This window comes from Phasianus colchicus, chromosome 2, assembly GCF_987193195.1.
Source record: "Phasianus colchicus chromosome 2, bPhaCol1.hap1.1, whole genome shotgun sequence".
Classification (NCBI taxonomy): Eukaryota; Metazoa; Chordata; class Aves; order Galliformes; family Phasianidae; genus Phasianus; species Phasianus colchicus.
In genome coordinates this window covers 8,062,478-8,080,210 of record NC_143437.1, presented here as the reverse complement: position 1 = coordinate 8,080,210, position 17,733 = coordinate 8,062,478, and the positions used below count along the sequence as shown (strand labels likewise).

Below are 17,733 nucleotides of genomic sequence, written 5' to 3'. Positions count from 1 at the left end.
CTCAGATCCCCTCTGTGTCAGGAGTCTTGGCAGGATCTGTGCTCTGTGACCCCAGCCAGCCCATAGCAGAGGAGTTGGAACTGGGTGGATTTTAATGTCCCTTCCAACCCATGACTTTCTATGATGATTCTATGTCCCAAAGGGTTCTGGTATAGGTTGAGTGTAAGCCCCAAACCTCCACCGCTACATAAGTTCACACACATTTGATATCTTAAGGCATGGGCATGTTAGAAAGGCCTCTGCACAAGATTCAGACTTGGCAGAGCACCCACCTCTTGTAAAGGCAGCACTGAGTCCATGCCAGACAGCAGAACTGCAGCAAAGTGTCTGGGCGAATTTCCAAAAGGGGTGTACATATACCCAATTTCACTGCTTGCATTGGCTAACCCCTACAGAAACCCTTGAAAAGCTCTCTCCTTGATCTGTAATACTGAGTAAACTCCAGGCATGAGATCTGGGTACCTGTTGCAACAAATGCCATGTGCACTTCTCTCCCATTCAGATCAGCACTGTGTATAAATCACAGCTGGACCTTATTTTAGTAGAGTGTTTCTGATCTTGAAGCCAAGTCAATTTGTGCTGAGGGATTTACTCACAGGAATACCACAAATACATCTCTGCTAGCACTGCAGTGGATCTTATTTTTAAATGATGACATTCACCATTCTTCTAAGAATAGAGACTGGCTCCAAAACATCTCGTCAGCTTCAGCATTCTCCAAGGGTTACGTATTTCTCATCCTGTTCAGGTTTTAAAGCTTCAGTTTCCACACTGCTGCCTTGCTAGACCAGGGCTGTGATGCAAGATGGGTCATTTTGTGAAAAACACTAAGAAGGATGTGTCTTTCAGCAGCTTTCTATGCAGACAGCTGAAGGAGATGCACAAGTCAGCCTTGGCCCTCTGAGGAGATGGTGAAAGAGAGCTATGTTGATACCTGGCTTGCAGAACAGGGCTTCCTCATGACTCAGAAAGATATGAACAAAAGCCAGGTAAATTTAGAAAAAACATCACAGAAGCTGAAGAGCAAATTTTAGTGGCAGAGAAAAGAGGAGGACTTTAGTACTAAACAATCTGATATTAACAGCAAACAGATTCTACCTTGGTGCTCCAGAGGCTGTAGGCTGGTGTAGCTCCAACTGAGCCGAGCCAAAGCTCTGTGCAGTGGAGCAGGCTGCCACCAAGTGCTGATGGAGCTACCAGAAGTTTTTGAGACGTGCTTTGTCTGGCCCCAAAAACCCTTGAGTAGGGAAAAAAAGCCAGTGCTGACAGTATTGTTATGTATGACAAGCTACAGTAGCTGTTCTAGCACTGCAAGACTGAAGAGGCAAAGAGGATTCTTTCTTGGCTGCTCTCTCAGAAATTTTGTTTAATGGGAAAGAAAATCACGTTCTAGAGAAGAGTCAGACCAGAACTAAAGATAGAATATGGTTATTGGTAGAAGAAACATTCTTTGGAAAGTAGTAGATTAATTACAATCTCCTGAGGAAAACAAAGTATTTGAATTTACAAGTAGAGAGGCCACATCAACAACAGCATAATTCCTTTCATGCTCCAGCTTTATAAGAAAGACACAAAGAGCTTCAACAACTAAAATACAGACCCTGAGGGGCAAAGCTGGGAGAAACTCTGGATTACTGAATGGATGTGGAACACAGCTTCCACATCCATTCCCCATCATTTTCACTGCCTTTTCTCAGAGGTGGCAGTTCCTCTCCATGAGAACCATCGCTGGAAACCCCACAGCCATTGTACTTCAGATACTTACTTCACAGCTTTATGCGTCCTTTAAAGACACCAATCAAGGTGTTTATTTAGCAACACTCACTGAAGAACTTCAAAGAGCTGACAGACTTGACAATTCACATTAATTCCTGAATGCTCCTTGCCATTTCTAGTATTACTGCTGTCATTCTCTCGGCACAGAGCCTTAACAAGACCTTCTCAGAGATCAGTGCTGTAACTTGAAATATGTGGATCTGTACATACCTAATGTTACATTGCTTTGATTTCTGGCTACAACAGGGAAGTACTGCTCCCAGGTCCTCTCTTCACCCATCAGGCAGACACACTCTTTTGTGCCAAAATACTCAACAGTAAGGTGAATAATGCTGTACACAGCTTCTGAGATGCGATGGGCTATCCATAATGCAAAATCTTTACAAAAGTAGAGTTTTTTTTAATGGTAAAGTTTGAATGGCATTATACTATTTTTTTGCAGTCTGCACTGCCTCACAGTGCTTTTGCCTGCCATTTAAATAATGCAGAAGAGAAACTGCAACATGGAAGATCGGATTTCTTAGCAGGCAGTTGTTCGCTGAACCTTGAGCTCAAAAGATGATGTGCAGACATTTTTCCCTAGACAAAATACAGCATCACATCCTGTGATGCAAGCAGGTATTTCTCTTACTGATTCTGGTGGAAGTACACTGATTTATGGCAACTGAGCACCTACTAAAGAATAAACTTATATAGGATCTCACAATAAACCTGTCTTCTTCAAATGGTGCTCTCAGAAAAGATAACAGGATTCTAATTAGCATGTGCAAAGAGAAGTACATAATCATTTTAATGCATTGTACAGCTGAAGCTGTGATAATGCAGGCTAAAAGATGATGCTTTTCTGTGAAGGGAATCAGTTGCAATTTTTGCTTTTATGTATTACCAGCTGTATTGATTACCTTCCTTCTGTGTCACTGGTAGCTAGGGAACGTGACACATTATCTCATGCTGCATTTGGAGGGCAGAAGAGATTGTTGTATTTTTTAGAAACCGATTCCTACAGTGTGATGGTACCAATTGGATGATCATACCTGTGCATATTAAAATGTCAGCACATTAATTATTGAATAGTGCCAGCAGTCATTTCACTGTCTGGGGTGGGAAGAAGGGGCAGAAATGAACAGCTCTGAAGTTTAGCAACTGAAAAGAGCAATTTTTTTACCTCTAAGAGTATCCTCTGAAAGCTGCATGGCTCATGCTGGCTTGTGTGGAAAGGAAGCCAGTAAGAAGAAAAACTTCACTTTCCAGGATGAAGAGATGATGCATTTACAGACCAAAGTGTCCATCTCTCTCATGCCTTGCCTGGTCCTGTAATGCATGGAATTACATCAGTAAAGAGAACAGAAGTCATCTATAGACATTCTTCAGGAGTTCAGTCCTAAGTCTCTACTGCTGGTGGACAGTGTTTGCAGTGCCAGTGCTGCACAAGTGCTCACCAAATCCCATCAAGACTGGGAGGTAACCAGGAGCTGCCTGTGTAAAGTAGGTGTGCAGCAGCATCTGTTAGGAATTTATGTGTCCTGTAAAGCATTTATATGTCTTGTAAAACAGAAGAGATTGTTTCAGACTGTCTTGAAACAATATCAGCTGAGTTAATAGTCCTGTCATCAGGCAGAACTTGCATAGGACTGACCAAAGTCTGAACATTTCTAGTAAAAATCAACCTGAGTGTCTCTAAGTGGAGCACAGTCCAGGTTCACTTGTAAAAGAAATAACTGATGCACACTTGAAGCATTCAGCAGTCAATTCAGGTAGGAGACAGAATGCCAGAAATCTCCTTTTACATTCAAACATCCATCCTCTTTTAGTTTTCAGCCACATCACAACTCGTGTCCATGGTCAGGTCAGTAGACTGTCACTATATTCAACACAAATAAACCAAGGATCACAGACCATCACAGGAAGACAGTGACTGTTCCTCTTGATACAGCTGGTAGTTCGAACAGTTTACAATCTTTGCTACATTAACTGGAATTTGTTTTGGATGACAGCATGAGGATGCTATCACAGAGTTATGGCATAACTTCTGGCAGACAGATTTTGCTTTCAATTCTCTTTAAGTAGAGTTGGTATAAAACCTATTTGGTACTCCTGAATTTTATGCATTTATTCTTGTAATAGGACAACAGGTGTTGGGGGCTATGAGATGCTTGGTCTTTTTCAAAATCCTATTCAGTTTACATATGCTGGTATTGCTCATGAATGGCAATATACTTCATGCAAAGAAAACTCTGCCCAACTTCAGTGTACTGCTATTCTGTTTCATATGTGCTTTCATCTTTCAATAGGTGGGTGAGTAAACAGAAGACTCTAAGCTACCTTTGCAGTACCATTTAGCTTTTCCTATACTGTCACCATGTTTATTACTATCTTCCTCAAGGTACTTAGCCCTTCCTTTTCAGCTTAATAACCAAATATCAGGCAGGAAATTTTCTAAATTGTTTTAGCACGTTGCTTCAATCCACACTTTAAGAATTAACAGTCACCGTATCTCAAGTAAATTATAGGTGGTGGCATATTGCCTAACATCCTGATGTAAATGTAAGATAAAGGCCTACTCCAGGGGGTGTAGTGCAACATGAAACCCAAGTGCACAGACTTTGTAGATCAAGTTTTATCTTAATTTCAAAAAGCCTCTAATTATGCTCAAATATGTTCTTTCAGGCATTCTAACATCTGGCCTTCAGGAAACCCCACAGTTAACTGCAGTCAATGACTCTATGTCATTCTCTCTTCGCAAGGGATTTTAGACACTGAATCTATACAGCCATGGCACCTAACCAAATGGACTTTCACCTCAGGCTGTTTCCATGCTTTCGGCTTCCTCTATGTTCAAGGTGCCTCGCTGTCTTATTTTACCTGCAGTGCTGGAAGGGAGGAAAAAGATTTGGCCTCTAAGAGCGTACTGATTCACAAGGAACATGCTGTTCTAGGGAGGGCACAGCAGGAAGAAATATCCTTCATGGCTTTCAGGGTGATGTCAGCTGGGTTTCAAATAGGAGGCCACAGTTCTTATTGCCAGAGACTGTCACCCATCTCCAGCACATAGGAACTCCACGTGGTTAAGAGCACAAGCAGCTTCAAAGGGAAATTCTGAACATCTTCACAGGTGAACTTCCATATACGGCCATGAAGCTATGGGTTGTGATGGTTGGCATGCAGATACATATCAGCATGCCAGAACTTCCACAGCAACATGTAACTAGTATACACAAACACAATTACACATACATTTATTGGGAGAAGGTAGTAGAGTGATTCAAACATGTGTCAACAGCTTCCCAGGGTGAGGATTTAAAAGAGCTATTTGGTGCAATAAAGGCTGATGCTTAATACACAATTTTCCACAGGCTGCTTTTTTGCTTAGGACAGCTGAGTGGCTACATTAGTAATTCCAGGAAAACTGGAAGCCTTTTAATGGGTGAGTAGTAGCTGAAACTGTGGGGGCATTCACGCCACCTTCTGCAGTGTCTTATTTCGGCTGCAATGAGTGAGTCTGGTCTCTGTGGATTTCCTATACAGGCAGAAAGAGAGGCACTTCTCCAGAGGATGATTTATCAGTGATTATTCCAATACCCTGAATGATCTTCCAGAGGATCTAGCTCTGCTGTGTACAAAGGGCCCCTGAGGATGTTTGCCTTCTACCAAATACCCAAGTGTAGATACCTGCCTGATGTCCGTTCACAAGCACACACATCCTGTGTTTGAGGTCTAAAAAAAAAAAAAAAGACATAACATAGGACAGATACAAGACTTCTTCAGCATCTGTTAATAGGAAGGAAACTACCACCCTAAGAGAGTGAAGAACAACAAAGGCTTTCAGTGCTGAAGGCAGAGGGGTTTTGCATCACTCACACAATAAAGAAGACATTTGCAATTCTGCTTCCAGAGGGGTTCACCTGTCCTGCCAGGCTTAGTAAGAGCTCTAAATAAAAAGCTATAGGAGTGGAGGTGCTTGGGGCAGCATCTGCACAACATCCCTCTTCAACATCCCATGAGTAACGCAAGCATCTTCTACATGTAGGAGTAGGAAGCACAATACACTCAACAACTAGGAATGCTAAATAATGTGGAAAGTGCTCTATAAACATGTAACCCTTTTTTGTTTTCGTAACTTTCCATACTGCTTAAAGCAGAGTTTCCTACCAGCTAGATCCAAAGTAATTAATGGTTACCAGAGCTTTCAGAGGCTTTCAACAAGATCATTTCTGGATTGCCAAAAATAGGTGACAATAAGAAAAAACTGTGTGCCTCTCCTTCCACCAAAAGTAAAATCAGATAAAGCAGAATCATGTTTCAAGACAGCAGATTTTTGCTCAGATTGAACAGGAAAATTTTTTATCCCAGTCATTTTTGAGTTTTCAGCACCAGCACCTTCTCAGAAAGGAAGCTACTGAGAAGCTCTTGGCTGATGGGTTGCAAGCAGCACAGGGAATGTTGATGTTGTAGTATTCAGCCCTCATTTCTGGCTGGTCCCCTATTCCTAAACAAGAAGAAAAAAATGTAAAGCTCCAGATTCAACTTTCCTGGTGCTTTACTGATGTCAAGGAAGTTACAGTAGCAGACAAATTTGACCTCAACAGTTTGGGGTAACCAGTTTTATACGTAGTTTAAATTCAATCACTGCAAAATGTCTGAATGCCAGAGATGGGTGAATGATCTCTGGCTACACCAATCTGTAAGTCTGATGGACAGGTGTTTTGGAGTGCTTTATCAAAAGGTGTAGACTCAAGGTATTAAGTGCCCTCCTCCATCTGTGGGAATGAGACAGAAATAATTTGCCTGGCTCAGCCTCAGCAAGCACCAACGCTATGATGTATGTGAACATGCTCACCCTCCCATAAAGTTGCAGCCTCTACAAAGGAGAGAGAATGGGCAGATTGCCTGAAAACAGAAAAAGGAACAGGCCTGTGCCGCTACACTGAGATAACAGCCCTCCAGCTGCTTATTCAGCCTCAGTCAGAATACATCCAATTCTGTGAATCTGCCAGCAGCCAGGGAAAAACCATGGGCATGAAAGCCCTTGCTCAGCAGATGGAGGACACATGCTTTTTGTTTTCTAAGACAATATTATTTTTTATATGCAGTCTTAGGCAAACTCAGGAGTCCTGACGTGTTCTTACACTTTTCAAATTCCTTGTCTGCTCTGCCTAGCTAAAGACTGAGCAAGGCTTCAGGAATATCCTGTGAAGGAGTTTTATACAATGGCAGCCCATTAGCTTTATGAGACCATACAGCAAAAGCCTCAGAGAAAACAATCTTCATGCAGACAAATAATATTAATCACCACAAAGCACGCATCACATTATTATTATTATTATTATTATTATTATTATTATTATTATTATTATTTTGCCCTTAAAGTGTAAACACATGCAGGATGCAAACATTTCAGTTTTCACTACTGTTTTTCCATTTTGCCAATAGAGCAATTTAGTACACACAGTCCTTCAGGAGATCCCTCCCTTCTAACAATCTTGGTAAAACAGCAGTTCTGTTTCTTCATACTTGAGCAATACCAGTGCAATGGGAAACAGAAACAGCATCTTTGTGCACTTGAGGAGGCCATGTGGTGATGGTGATGTTTGATTTCTGGGACATGAAATGCTTGGATTCAAAATCAAGCTATTCAACCATCTAGAAAGAATGACGGGAATAAAACAAGTACTCAAAAGCTCACATAAATGCTGTCTATTTTCCATACATCAGCAGTATCTGCTACAGCTGCAGAGATCATGTTTTGTTCTTCACAGGACTCACATTCACCACCAGAATCACTGACTGTGACTCTCAAGGGAAACTTGGAGGCTGCAGTGGAGCCTTACTTTGGGCCTATATTAAACTAGGGCCCAACACAGCTCTGACCTACTGCTATCTGCCTCCTTGTATCTGTCCCTGTGTAGGAAAAGAAAAGGCCCAGCCTGTCCCAAGACCCAACACTTTCCACACATGTAGATTTTTACATAGGCAGAATGAGTGTCAAGAAACTGTAGATGTAAATTTGTAATGCTGCTCTGTCTACTCAATCAGAAGTATTGAGTAACCACATGCACTGCACTGGGCCCCAAGGCAGGCTTGTAGCTGTGTAATGCTGGCATAATGCACAATAACAAATAGAGCAACAATAAGGTGGTAGTTGTGAAGGGAGAAGAAACCTATCTGATCCACTCTTAACTGAATTGAAGGCACCACAGTAGCTTGCACATGACAGCATCTGACTCAGGAGAAACTGGTACAGCTCTGTAAAAGCAAACCAGCTCTAAAGCAAACCTGAGAGCAGACTCCCTGACACACTTTGTAGAGGGTTAGTGTCCTGGTCCTTCTAGATAGCACAAAGTTGTGGCTCTGCCTGCCCTCATCTCTATCAGACTGAGAAAGGGAGGCTCTCCAAAGAAGTGGCCTAGCTATATAAATAGTCAGCCAAAACCAGAGATGTGAGTAACATGGATCTCTCTGAATGCATAGCCTGTAGGGTAATTTAAGCATCTTCATGGCGTAGAACTGCAGAGTGGAAAAATGTTCTCAGTGTAACGTGCTGTCAGACCACATCTGACGATGTTTATATAGAGGAAAAAAGATCAGAAGACTCATAACTTTGCAGCCACGAAGCAGATGCCCCATCCACCTTAGAGTGGCTGGCTACAGACAAGCGGTTAACAAGTCAGTTTGTAACAGCTACCCCAGCAGGTTCAGTTTACATGTTCCTCATCCCTACAGTGACCCCGCAAAAGGACATCTGATAGCAGTTGAGCTACATCAGCACAGCTCAGATAAAATGATCCCAGAAGGTACAAGAGGACGTGCTAGAGGGGGAACAGTCATGTGCTAAAATGTCTATGTTATTTTTGAACAAATGCTGGTTTGCATCCTACCACCTCTTCAAACAAGCAAAGGAAGCATCTGACTGGCAGGAGAGCACTGCTGTATCCCTGAAACTCCTTTCTGCTCCACCACGTGACAGCATACAAAGGAGCCTTTGCTCCTCAAAAAAAATGTGAGCTATTGCCAATAGATTTTCCATCAGGAACTAGTTGTTCAAAGAAGTGCAAATGATCTCACAAGATACAACATTTCATAAGTGAGCTAGACTGCCGAAAAGACAGAGGTTTGACTTTTGGAGATAGCTGCATTACTAACAAGGGTCATGCATCTTGGCTTCTCCACAGAGGAGGCTTTATTGGAAATTCCACCCAATATGGAATAAACAGTGAGACGCTGAGATACGCTCTTGCCCAGGGGATTTCTTGGCAAAGGAGACAAGCCCCTTTGCAGCAGAATAAGGATAAATATGGATAAAATATGGAGTGTAGCCAAATTTGGATATAATTATATCTGCACTGATCATATAACATTCCTCAACTGGGCAACTGGATCATTGCCATTTGCATGCAAACTGATTGTGTGTCGCCATCAGCCTTTCATGTAAATCCACTGAACCGCTGACTTACATCTGACCAAGTAGACAGCAAATACCCTGTGGCCGGCGTTATAAACAGTTCCATAAGTGCAAGAAAATTGAGACAAAAATTGCTCCTTTGGAGTATTTCACAATCAGCTTGCACTAGGAAGACATATTTTGGCTCTTCATGCTGTTTGGAGCCACGTTTCCAACTCAGTAGCACTGGATATGCAGAAGAACAGAGGCATGAGAATTCCACAACATCTAGATGGGATACGTCAGATCCCAGTTAGGCCAGATGAAGGCACAGAGCCCAGTCTAGTACTCTGAAAATAGCTCTTTCGGCTACGGTGGGAATCTAGCCTCCTTCCAACAAAGGATGGATCATATAAATTTACAGAATTATCATGCTTGTTAAAATATTTTTAGTTCATTGCTTACAAAATGAAAAACATGAGCCAAATTCACCAGTAACTCAAATCTCTTGGCTGCAATAACATTAGAGAAGGGGTGGCTGTAGCTCATTGCTCTAAGATGCACATACATCTCCCTTGAAATAACGTAGGCTGCACTCTGATTGAGTAGTGCTGCAGAGATGAAGGGAAGCACACACTGGCAAGGATGCCTCCAGAGCACATCAGAGACACCATTTAAGCCTGCTGGGATTGTATTTGTTTACTAGAACCAAGGAGCTAGCTCTGAGAAAGCACCCTTTTCCCAGGGCTGAAATGCAGTTATCATAATTTAAGAGAATGTTCCTACATAAGAGCCTGATGAATGTTAAGATTACTCAGGCACTTATTCTCATCTTTCACAGCTCTTCTTGCAGTAAGAGCTGGTCCAATCACTCTCAAGAGGCCTCCCCATCATGGTGGATATTGAAGGCTGCAGAGGCTGGGCTTCTCATCTCCCGGCTGTTTTTGTGCTTACCTTTGTCACTATGCTGTTCCCTTCACATACCAGCTCTCAGTGCACTCTTCTGCCTGTAACTTCCTACACTGTGCTGCCGCTATTGAGCTTGTTTGCGCCCTTTTCTTGCCATAGGTATGTAGAATTCAATTTCTGTTTGTGAAAAAATGATAGGACATCATAGAGATCAATATTCCCCTCTGGGTGAACCTTGTCACGCAATTTAAGGAGCTGCCTGACTCTCACTACTTGAGGCCACTTGATCTAGAATAAGCTGGAAGACTGATGGCAACACTTGGCTCTTCCCTGCTATGGCACATTATTTTAAGTCACCAGCAAAGAGAGCTTTTTGCAAACACATTCTGCATTGGAGTCATTGAGACACAGGCACCATTTCTGCCTCTGCAGAGGAGCAATAAAATCCAACCAAAGGCAGTAACATCCCAAACTACCACTGACACATGCTAGGGTCTCAGCCTTGCAGAGACTGCTGGTGCAGCCTAAGGCCCTTCTTCATAGTACTCCAACTAAACCAGGGCAGACAAAATTCTTGCTAGCATTCAAAAGCAGATTGGCTGTTTGGAACATGGCATATTCTTTTAGGTTTTGTCTCGCTATCCATTATTTACCTATGACAAAAATTCTATCAGATAAGTTAGGATCACCTTTCACAAATCTCATGTATTTCTATGTATGAAATTCCCAGGAAACAATCCTGTTATTATGAGATCTACCCCTGCTATGTGTCAATCTTCCAGATGCGTTGCAACTCAATGAACAGTGATCAAAAAAGCAAACCCGTTGCATAAAGATACAAGGATAGAGTTAACATATGTGATATTGAAAACAAACATCAGACTTGAGCTGGACAGTGAGAAAGATTTTGACAAATATTTGGAGGACCTGCTCTTCTGCCATGGAAACTGAATTTTTGAGATAGCAGTTATGATTAACCCAGAAAACTTAGTCTTTTCCATTTTAATACCTGGAATGTAATCCTGTTTCCACTTGCACTAACGGACACAATGGACTTCCAGGCATACAACATAGGTTCATGGAGAAAACTTTGTCCAAAGCATCTGAATTTCACTAACTGAATTGATATACATCTGAAAAGACCTTGTTCACTTACAAAAAGATATTACAGGTGGTCTTATTAAGTACAGGGACAGCAATGTATTTTTTAAAAGCAGCTGCAGAAGAATATTTCAATATTCCTAAATATTTAAGGAAAGGTAAAGTGCCTTTGGAAATGAAGAAGTCTGAAAATAGATGTTAAGGGATTACAGGCATGAGTCGTACTACTCTGAACAGCTCTGTGTGCAAGAGATGACTGTAATAGTGCTCATCAGAAACACAAACTTAGTAATTTGTAGCTTAGAATTTTCTATCAGCTTATCTGTGAGGGAATTTGATGACTCTTGACTCCTGTCATCAGGGAAGTGCTAGCATACAAGGTAAGAGGGTGGCTATGGAAATCAACTTGCTTTTATCCAATAAGTAAATTGAATCACTAAAACAAAATAATGATCTCCAATCACTTTAGCATTTGTTCAACTTAAATTGTACAAAATCCACAAGCCAGGCCTCTTAAAGACAAAGTACTGCTCTTAAGTGAATCATTTTTAATTCCCTTCTGAGAATTCTGTTTTTTTTTCTACTGCTTCTCCTCAGAAACCCTACCTGCACTAAAATGCATACAATAAAATATATTTTGTACATACTGCTGATGAATTACATATATAAGTATGTAGGGACTAGGTGCATAGCATGACCTCACTGGTATCATTAATTTCTGCTACTTTGAGGATGTAGAATAAACCATGGTAGGAAGAATGAGGCTGGTTTGACATTCATGAGCTGGTTAATCCACTGCATAGCATTCATGTGGAAAAAAATGTGATCCTCAGAGTTCACTAGCAGCTCCAAAACAGCTGAAAACATGATTGAGACCTAGAATTGAGATCCTTGAGAGACAAAAACAAATAACTCACACGCACAAAAACAACACAAAACCCCATGCCTCCCAAAAATAGTACTGAGTGCCCTCAATCCTATCTTTATTCAAACAAGCCTGAGACAAAAACGAAAGAACCTACAGGCCCTTTGGATACAGGAGATTTCTAAGGCCCACCTGATATAACTGCCACTTCACCCTTCCCCCTCCACCTTCTGTAACTACATAGGATTCCTTGTATTTAACACGTTTAGAATTGTTTAAAGATTATTTGGGGATTTTTAATGGCTTGTGAGTCACAAGAGGTTTGGGCTGCTAATGTAGCGATGCAGTCTAGCTTTTGTAACCATGACTCCAGTAAAGACAGCTAGGCAGATTTGTGTGATTTGTATGAAATAGTAACAAATATGCACTCCAAAGACTTTGTATGTTGCATGTAAAGCAACAGTAATATGTTCCGTATTTTATGCCCTTACAACTCGAACAAATGGAGGCAGTTGCTCCGAGATCTGGGAAAACCCAAAGCACACCTGTGGGATATCTAAAACAAACTAAATGAGTGCCTAATTATTTCACTTGCCCAAAGGTCAATGCTAATAGAATTAGCAGTAATACAGAAGATACAGGCATTCAAGATGTTCTGAAGAGTCGCTCAGAAATCTCTAAAGAGATTTGAGAAGTATTACAGCCCTGGAAGAAACAGCGACTGTCACACAGTCCTGAGCGGTCCTAACAGCTAACTCCCAGCATGGAGACCAGGCTCAGCAAATTCCTTTCACTGTTAGAAGAGAGGCAAGACAACACAGAGCAGGAATTAAGACACTGTGAAGTGCAGGGAACGTGGATCCTCAAATTCCTTGCCGCATAGCCAGCTCACAGACAAATTGTGTAAAGCTGCTGGGCTTTTCACAAGGGGATACCCATTGTAGTTGGGAGATGCCGTGGGACCAAGAAGTACTACTGGCTTTCTGAATACAGAGAAGAGGCTTGCACTGCCATGTGAAAGAGCCAGGAAATTCACCCTGATTCTGGACAGATCTCAGGTCACCAACCTCTGTGTAAGGTAAAAAGCAACAACTGCACACAGATCTGTTTTACCACCTTTTGATGCTGAAGGACAGATCAGCAGTGCAGTTCAGTAACAGGCTGCTTAGTTCATCCTCATACACAGCTTTGTTTAAGTTAGCTAACAGTAGTTTTTCTGTCACTAACTCTTGCCTACAGAGAAGTCAGAGGAAAAGACTCATTATTCACTCAGACAGCTTTGATAATATCCACCTTATGAAACCACAGCCACAAACAATTTTCATGTAAAGCTTTCAAGGCTGATTGGTGAATTCAATCAGACAAGGTATTTCTTCTTGACAATGTACCAGCAATGCTTATTTCAGCTATAATGGTCTAAGATAAATGCAGCTTTGCTGAATTAAAAGCATTTCACAGAAACACGCCTATTCAGTTTCAAGTCAGGATGGAAAAAAAAAAAAATCAAAACATTCTGTCAAGACAAAATGCGATGCCTTGATTTCCTGTTTTCAATCTGCTTGATTTTCTACTTTTTAAAGTCATTTCCACAGGAAAAAAAAGATATTAAATTAGTTAGCATTATACTAACAATAGCACAGATGAAAGACATCAGTGAAATTAAATCATCATGTAGGTGCAAATGACGTTTTAAATTCAAGTGTCTGATTCAATTGTGAATAAAAAAAATTAAAGAAAAAAAAAAATCAAGCACCACATTTTGTCAGGAAGCAGAATGTCTGCTTTCTGATCTACAACACTGCCAGACTCAGCAAAGAAGGAAGCATGCCGTCTGAAGTTTAAAGACTTGAATAAGTCTTTGATTAGAGCAAGTTGTTACCCCATACACTAGGCAGTGAAATCAGAAAAAGCTTTCACTGCCAGGAGCCATGTTGTACTGTGCATATTTTGCAAATAAGAAAATAATACTAAGTTAAAAAAAAAAAAAAAACAACACTGCTAGCAAACCAATATCTTTCAGAAGATACTCCGCACTATACCATGCGGAAGTGATATAGCATAAAATAAAGCCAAAAGATAGTTAGGAATTACATAGTAAACTCCAAAATGAAAAATAGAAAGCTACGTGATTTCCCAACAAACACTCAATTTTCTTCAGAATTACTAACAACCGAGTTTTATGAAGAACGTGGCTGCAGATCATAAGTCCTCCCTGTTATCCTCAATTCCCAAACCAGTCTGCAGAACATATGGGTTTTTGGGAGACAGTCTTCCTGAATCACCTTGGCGCCCCAAGATTTCCTTTTCCATCTAAGACTTGTAGTAATGCTGCGCCCTCTGCTGACAGTTTAGGATTCAGCAGCAGTGCACGATAAAGCTGCTTTGCTGCTGCTAACGAGATCGGACCCTGGAGTTAACAAGGTTAGTCCCACCAGACTTAAACCCTCTATTGCACTATATAAAAGAAGCTTCACATTGAGACGAACATCTCAAGATTACGTTTCTTCACTATGCTGAAAAAAATTACCTGAAAGTATAAGACTAAAAAGAACTCTTTAAAATATTTGAAGATTTATAGAACATCACTCAAGAATAACATTCAAATAACACAGTGTCTATAATCCATGCAGTTCTGTAAAGGAAACTTTCTTATGTTGAAAACATAACCTTGAAATTAGTGCTGTAATTCATGGATTTCACTTCATAGAGCAAACACTTAACATGGCTAATGCTATTATAAAGAGTCAGCCTGCCTTCGTCAGTAAATGTAATCTCTCTCAATCAGCAAAGCTTACGCAGGAGTGACTAAAAAATCCCACACACCTTGCCAATCATTCACTCTATGCCTAAGAGAAGATCACCTTCACTTTTTCATGTGGAACACTTACCTCTCATCCGATCCTGTGTTCAAGTGAAATGAATTGTACAGACACAAAACTGCATAACCATTAAAGCTTCTGATCCTAGGAACTACTGAATACCACCAAGAAATAGAAGGAAGCTTCCCTCTGGTCAAACTGGCAAAGACCATTTGGACAGATTTTCTGCCTTTCCTTGTAGCTTAGGATATTATTTACTTCCTCAAATCATCTGGGAATTTTACTTAACCATTTTCCTTCTATTCTAGGACCTCATTTACTGACACTGCCAATCTTTCTAGCTCTCTTCCTGTCATGAAATTAGGCCTGTGGGTTTGGATTTTTCCACAAAAGGGTTTCACATTTGTTTTAGGGTGCTGGGGCTCAGGTTGCTGCTTGGGTTTTCACAGGGCATGGTGTTTATCCAGTATACTCATTCACACCATTTGTAGAAGACAAGTTAATCATAAAATTAACTCCTCTAAGTATGTTATTTACAATGTTGCTGTAAAGGCGGTGAAAGCTCACAGCCAATGGCCATTAACCAAACACAACTGGTATGGGAAACTGAAATATATTTTGGGCCCTTGCAACTTAAAGCCTGCCCCAGATGTGGGACCTACTTTATCTGGTGCTTAACAAGCATTCTGCTTTTACAGATTCTTTTCTCCACCCTTACAATTGTAAGCCATGGTGCTTTATACTGGATGAAGGTCAAAGTTCTTTGACTGCTACACTGCTTACTTTCCAGCTCCCTTGTTGCTTTTCCTGTCCTGCCATGTCAGCACAGGCTTTACACCGTTTTGGATGCTAAGCTGAAAAAAAGCTGAAAAAACAGCCACCAGGTGGCAAAATAGAAGTCACACAGCCTCTTTAACAGTCACTTACAATTGTTTTCAGCTATTGTACCAGGATTCCTAACGCAACTGAAATAGTCTATTAACAATATAGTTCTCCCATGCTTCTTAGAGGACTCATGTGACTTATTAAATTAGCATATTAATTATAATTACTCTTCAGAGTATTCAAGGCATTTTTATTCACAAACCTATCTCAAACGTGAAACATCCTAGTATAACCCCTTTTTAAGCCTCCCTCAGGAAAACTGCCTAAATACACGCTCAAACCTCCGTAGGAACAAGTTATACTTATACACTACTTTAATATCATAATCTGTTAGTATGCTTTAACCACCGCAGTGTTCAGTAAATGTAGCAGGCACAGCACTTTATTTAAAGCAATATTATGCGCTTTCAAATACTTGATGTGTTTGCAGTTCTAATGCTTTTTACCAATATCACGTAAACAGGTCATAGAAAACAACAATAATGCACTTGAGGAATAGAAGCATGAATGTATTATTTCTTGTGATTTTGCTGAGTGTTTTTGCTGGAAGTGTTCTTTCATCAATGAGGTCAAACCATTGTCTACTTGGGGGGGGGGGGGGGGAAGCATATAAAAAAGGGTATAAAGAACACAGTATTTCCCTGCATGCTTTGTTTACCATGTTTCTACTACTTTCTACAGAGTTTGCACAACCCACAAGCTAACAAAACCATGAAAATATAAGCTTGAGAAAGCCAGTTCAGCTACAGCACGATTTGGCTGATGCTGCACATACCTTCACCACGAGATGTACGCGCTTAAGAATCTCATTTTCCAGAATGAAATTAGTACCAACCTACTCTTTGAAGGAGGGAACTCTGGCAGATCCCGATGCTTAAGAACTGAGCTTTCAGCTGGATGCAGACAGGCCCTGGGGACTCCCCCGGGATTAGGTGGCTTGCAGACTCTGAAGTTCAAGATGTTTACCCTCTGGTCACACAGAGACGTGAAAGGTGGAACGGTGATTGCCCCGTCTGTTCCAGAGACGGATTTGGAAACAGGATTGTGGGATCATAAATACAGGATCAGACTGCTTCCCCGCAAACTTCAAAGGCGCAAAATCTTACAAGAAACAATTTCCCATGCAAAAAGCGTTACCCTAGCCCTCAAGAATTAGAAGTTGAACCAGCTCATAAGGCAGCACCACCGGGATCTGGTCAGACTGCCCTCACCCAACATGGCAGCCGCAGCCTCACCTCCCTGCCAGCCGCCTCACCCCTCGTCCAAGATGGCCGACCCACAGCGAGCGAGGCAGTTTGCCAGCACTCAAGATGGCGGCCGAGCAGCGGCCCGGCCGCTTCCTGTAACGGGGCAGCCATTCCCGCAGCAGCGTTCCTCGCTTATTTATTCCTTCGCGTTCTCGCGGCTGTTGCTGGGAGTGACGCCGGTTCCGAGGGCGGTGGCAGCGCGGGGGCTGACGGGAGAAGCGGGGCCAAGTGGGCGGTGGCGGCGGGGCGGGAGGCGGTGGCCGCCGGGAGGGGGCCGGGCCGCCGCGACGCGGTTCCTGTCGCCGTGACATGGGTTCCCCCTCGATGGCGGCTGCCGCGGGAGGCCTCAGGTAACCGGCCGCGTCCCCGCGCCTCTTTCCCGCCGCCGCCATGCCCGCCCGGGCCCCGCCGCCCGCTGCGCAGCCCTCAGGTAGGACGTGAGGCCACCGCCGCGCTCTGCGGGTCGCCGCGCTGGAGCGGCTCGCTGCCTCCGGGCCTGGCCGGGGAGCGCGCCCCGTGCCTCGCGGAAGCGGACGGGGCTTTTTCTGGAGCCGGGCCCCGCGAGGGCATCGCCTCTCCGTCCTTCTTTCCCGCGCCCGGGAGGAGGGCGAGGAGAAAATCTCCACGGCGCTGCCCCGTCCTTCGCTCCCCTCGGGGGACGGGACCGCCTCGGAGCGGGCGGCCGCCTCGGGGCTTTGCCGTTCGCTGAGCCCCGCGGGTGCGGAGCCGCCGGGCCGGGCCCGTCGTGAAGCG

The 17,733-nt window shown here is 42.6% G+C and overlaps 2 protein-coding genes across 5 annotated transcripts in view; one reads left to right on the top strand and one right to left on the bottom strand.

Moving 5' to 3' along the window:
* LOC116232768 (uncharacterized) overlaps positions 1-17,733 on the bottom strand; it is a 24,253-nt gene extending 6,520 nt beyond the window's left edge. Inside the window, exon 1 of the mRNA XM_031599368.2 lies at positions 16,969-17,733. Coding sequence (XP_031455228.2) covers positions 16,969-17,372 — 404 coding nt within the window. The 5' untranslated portion in view covers positions 17,373-17,733. The remainder of the gene's footprint in view (positions 1-16,968) is intronic.
* Positions 17,228-17,733, top strand: part of AFTPH (aftiphilin) — a 44,172-nt gene continuing 43,666 nt past the window's right edge. For 3 of the 4 annotated variants that reach the window (XR_016463897.1, XM_031599357.2, XM_031599338.2), the window contains exon 1: positions 17,271-17,410. The gene's annotated coding sequence lies outside the window, so the exon portion shown is untranslated. Of the gene's footprint in view, positions 17,411-17,733 lie in introns of all 4 variants that reach the window. The other variant, XM_031599347.2, reaches the window with a different exon arrangement.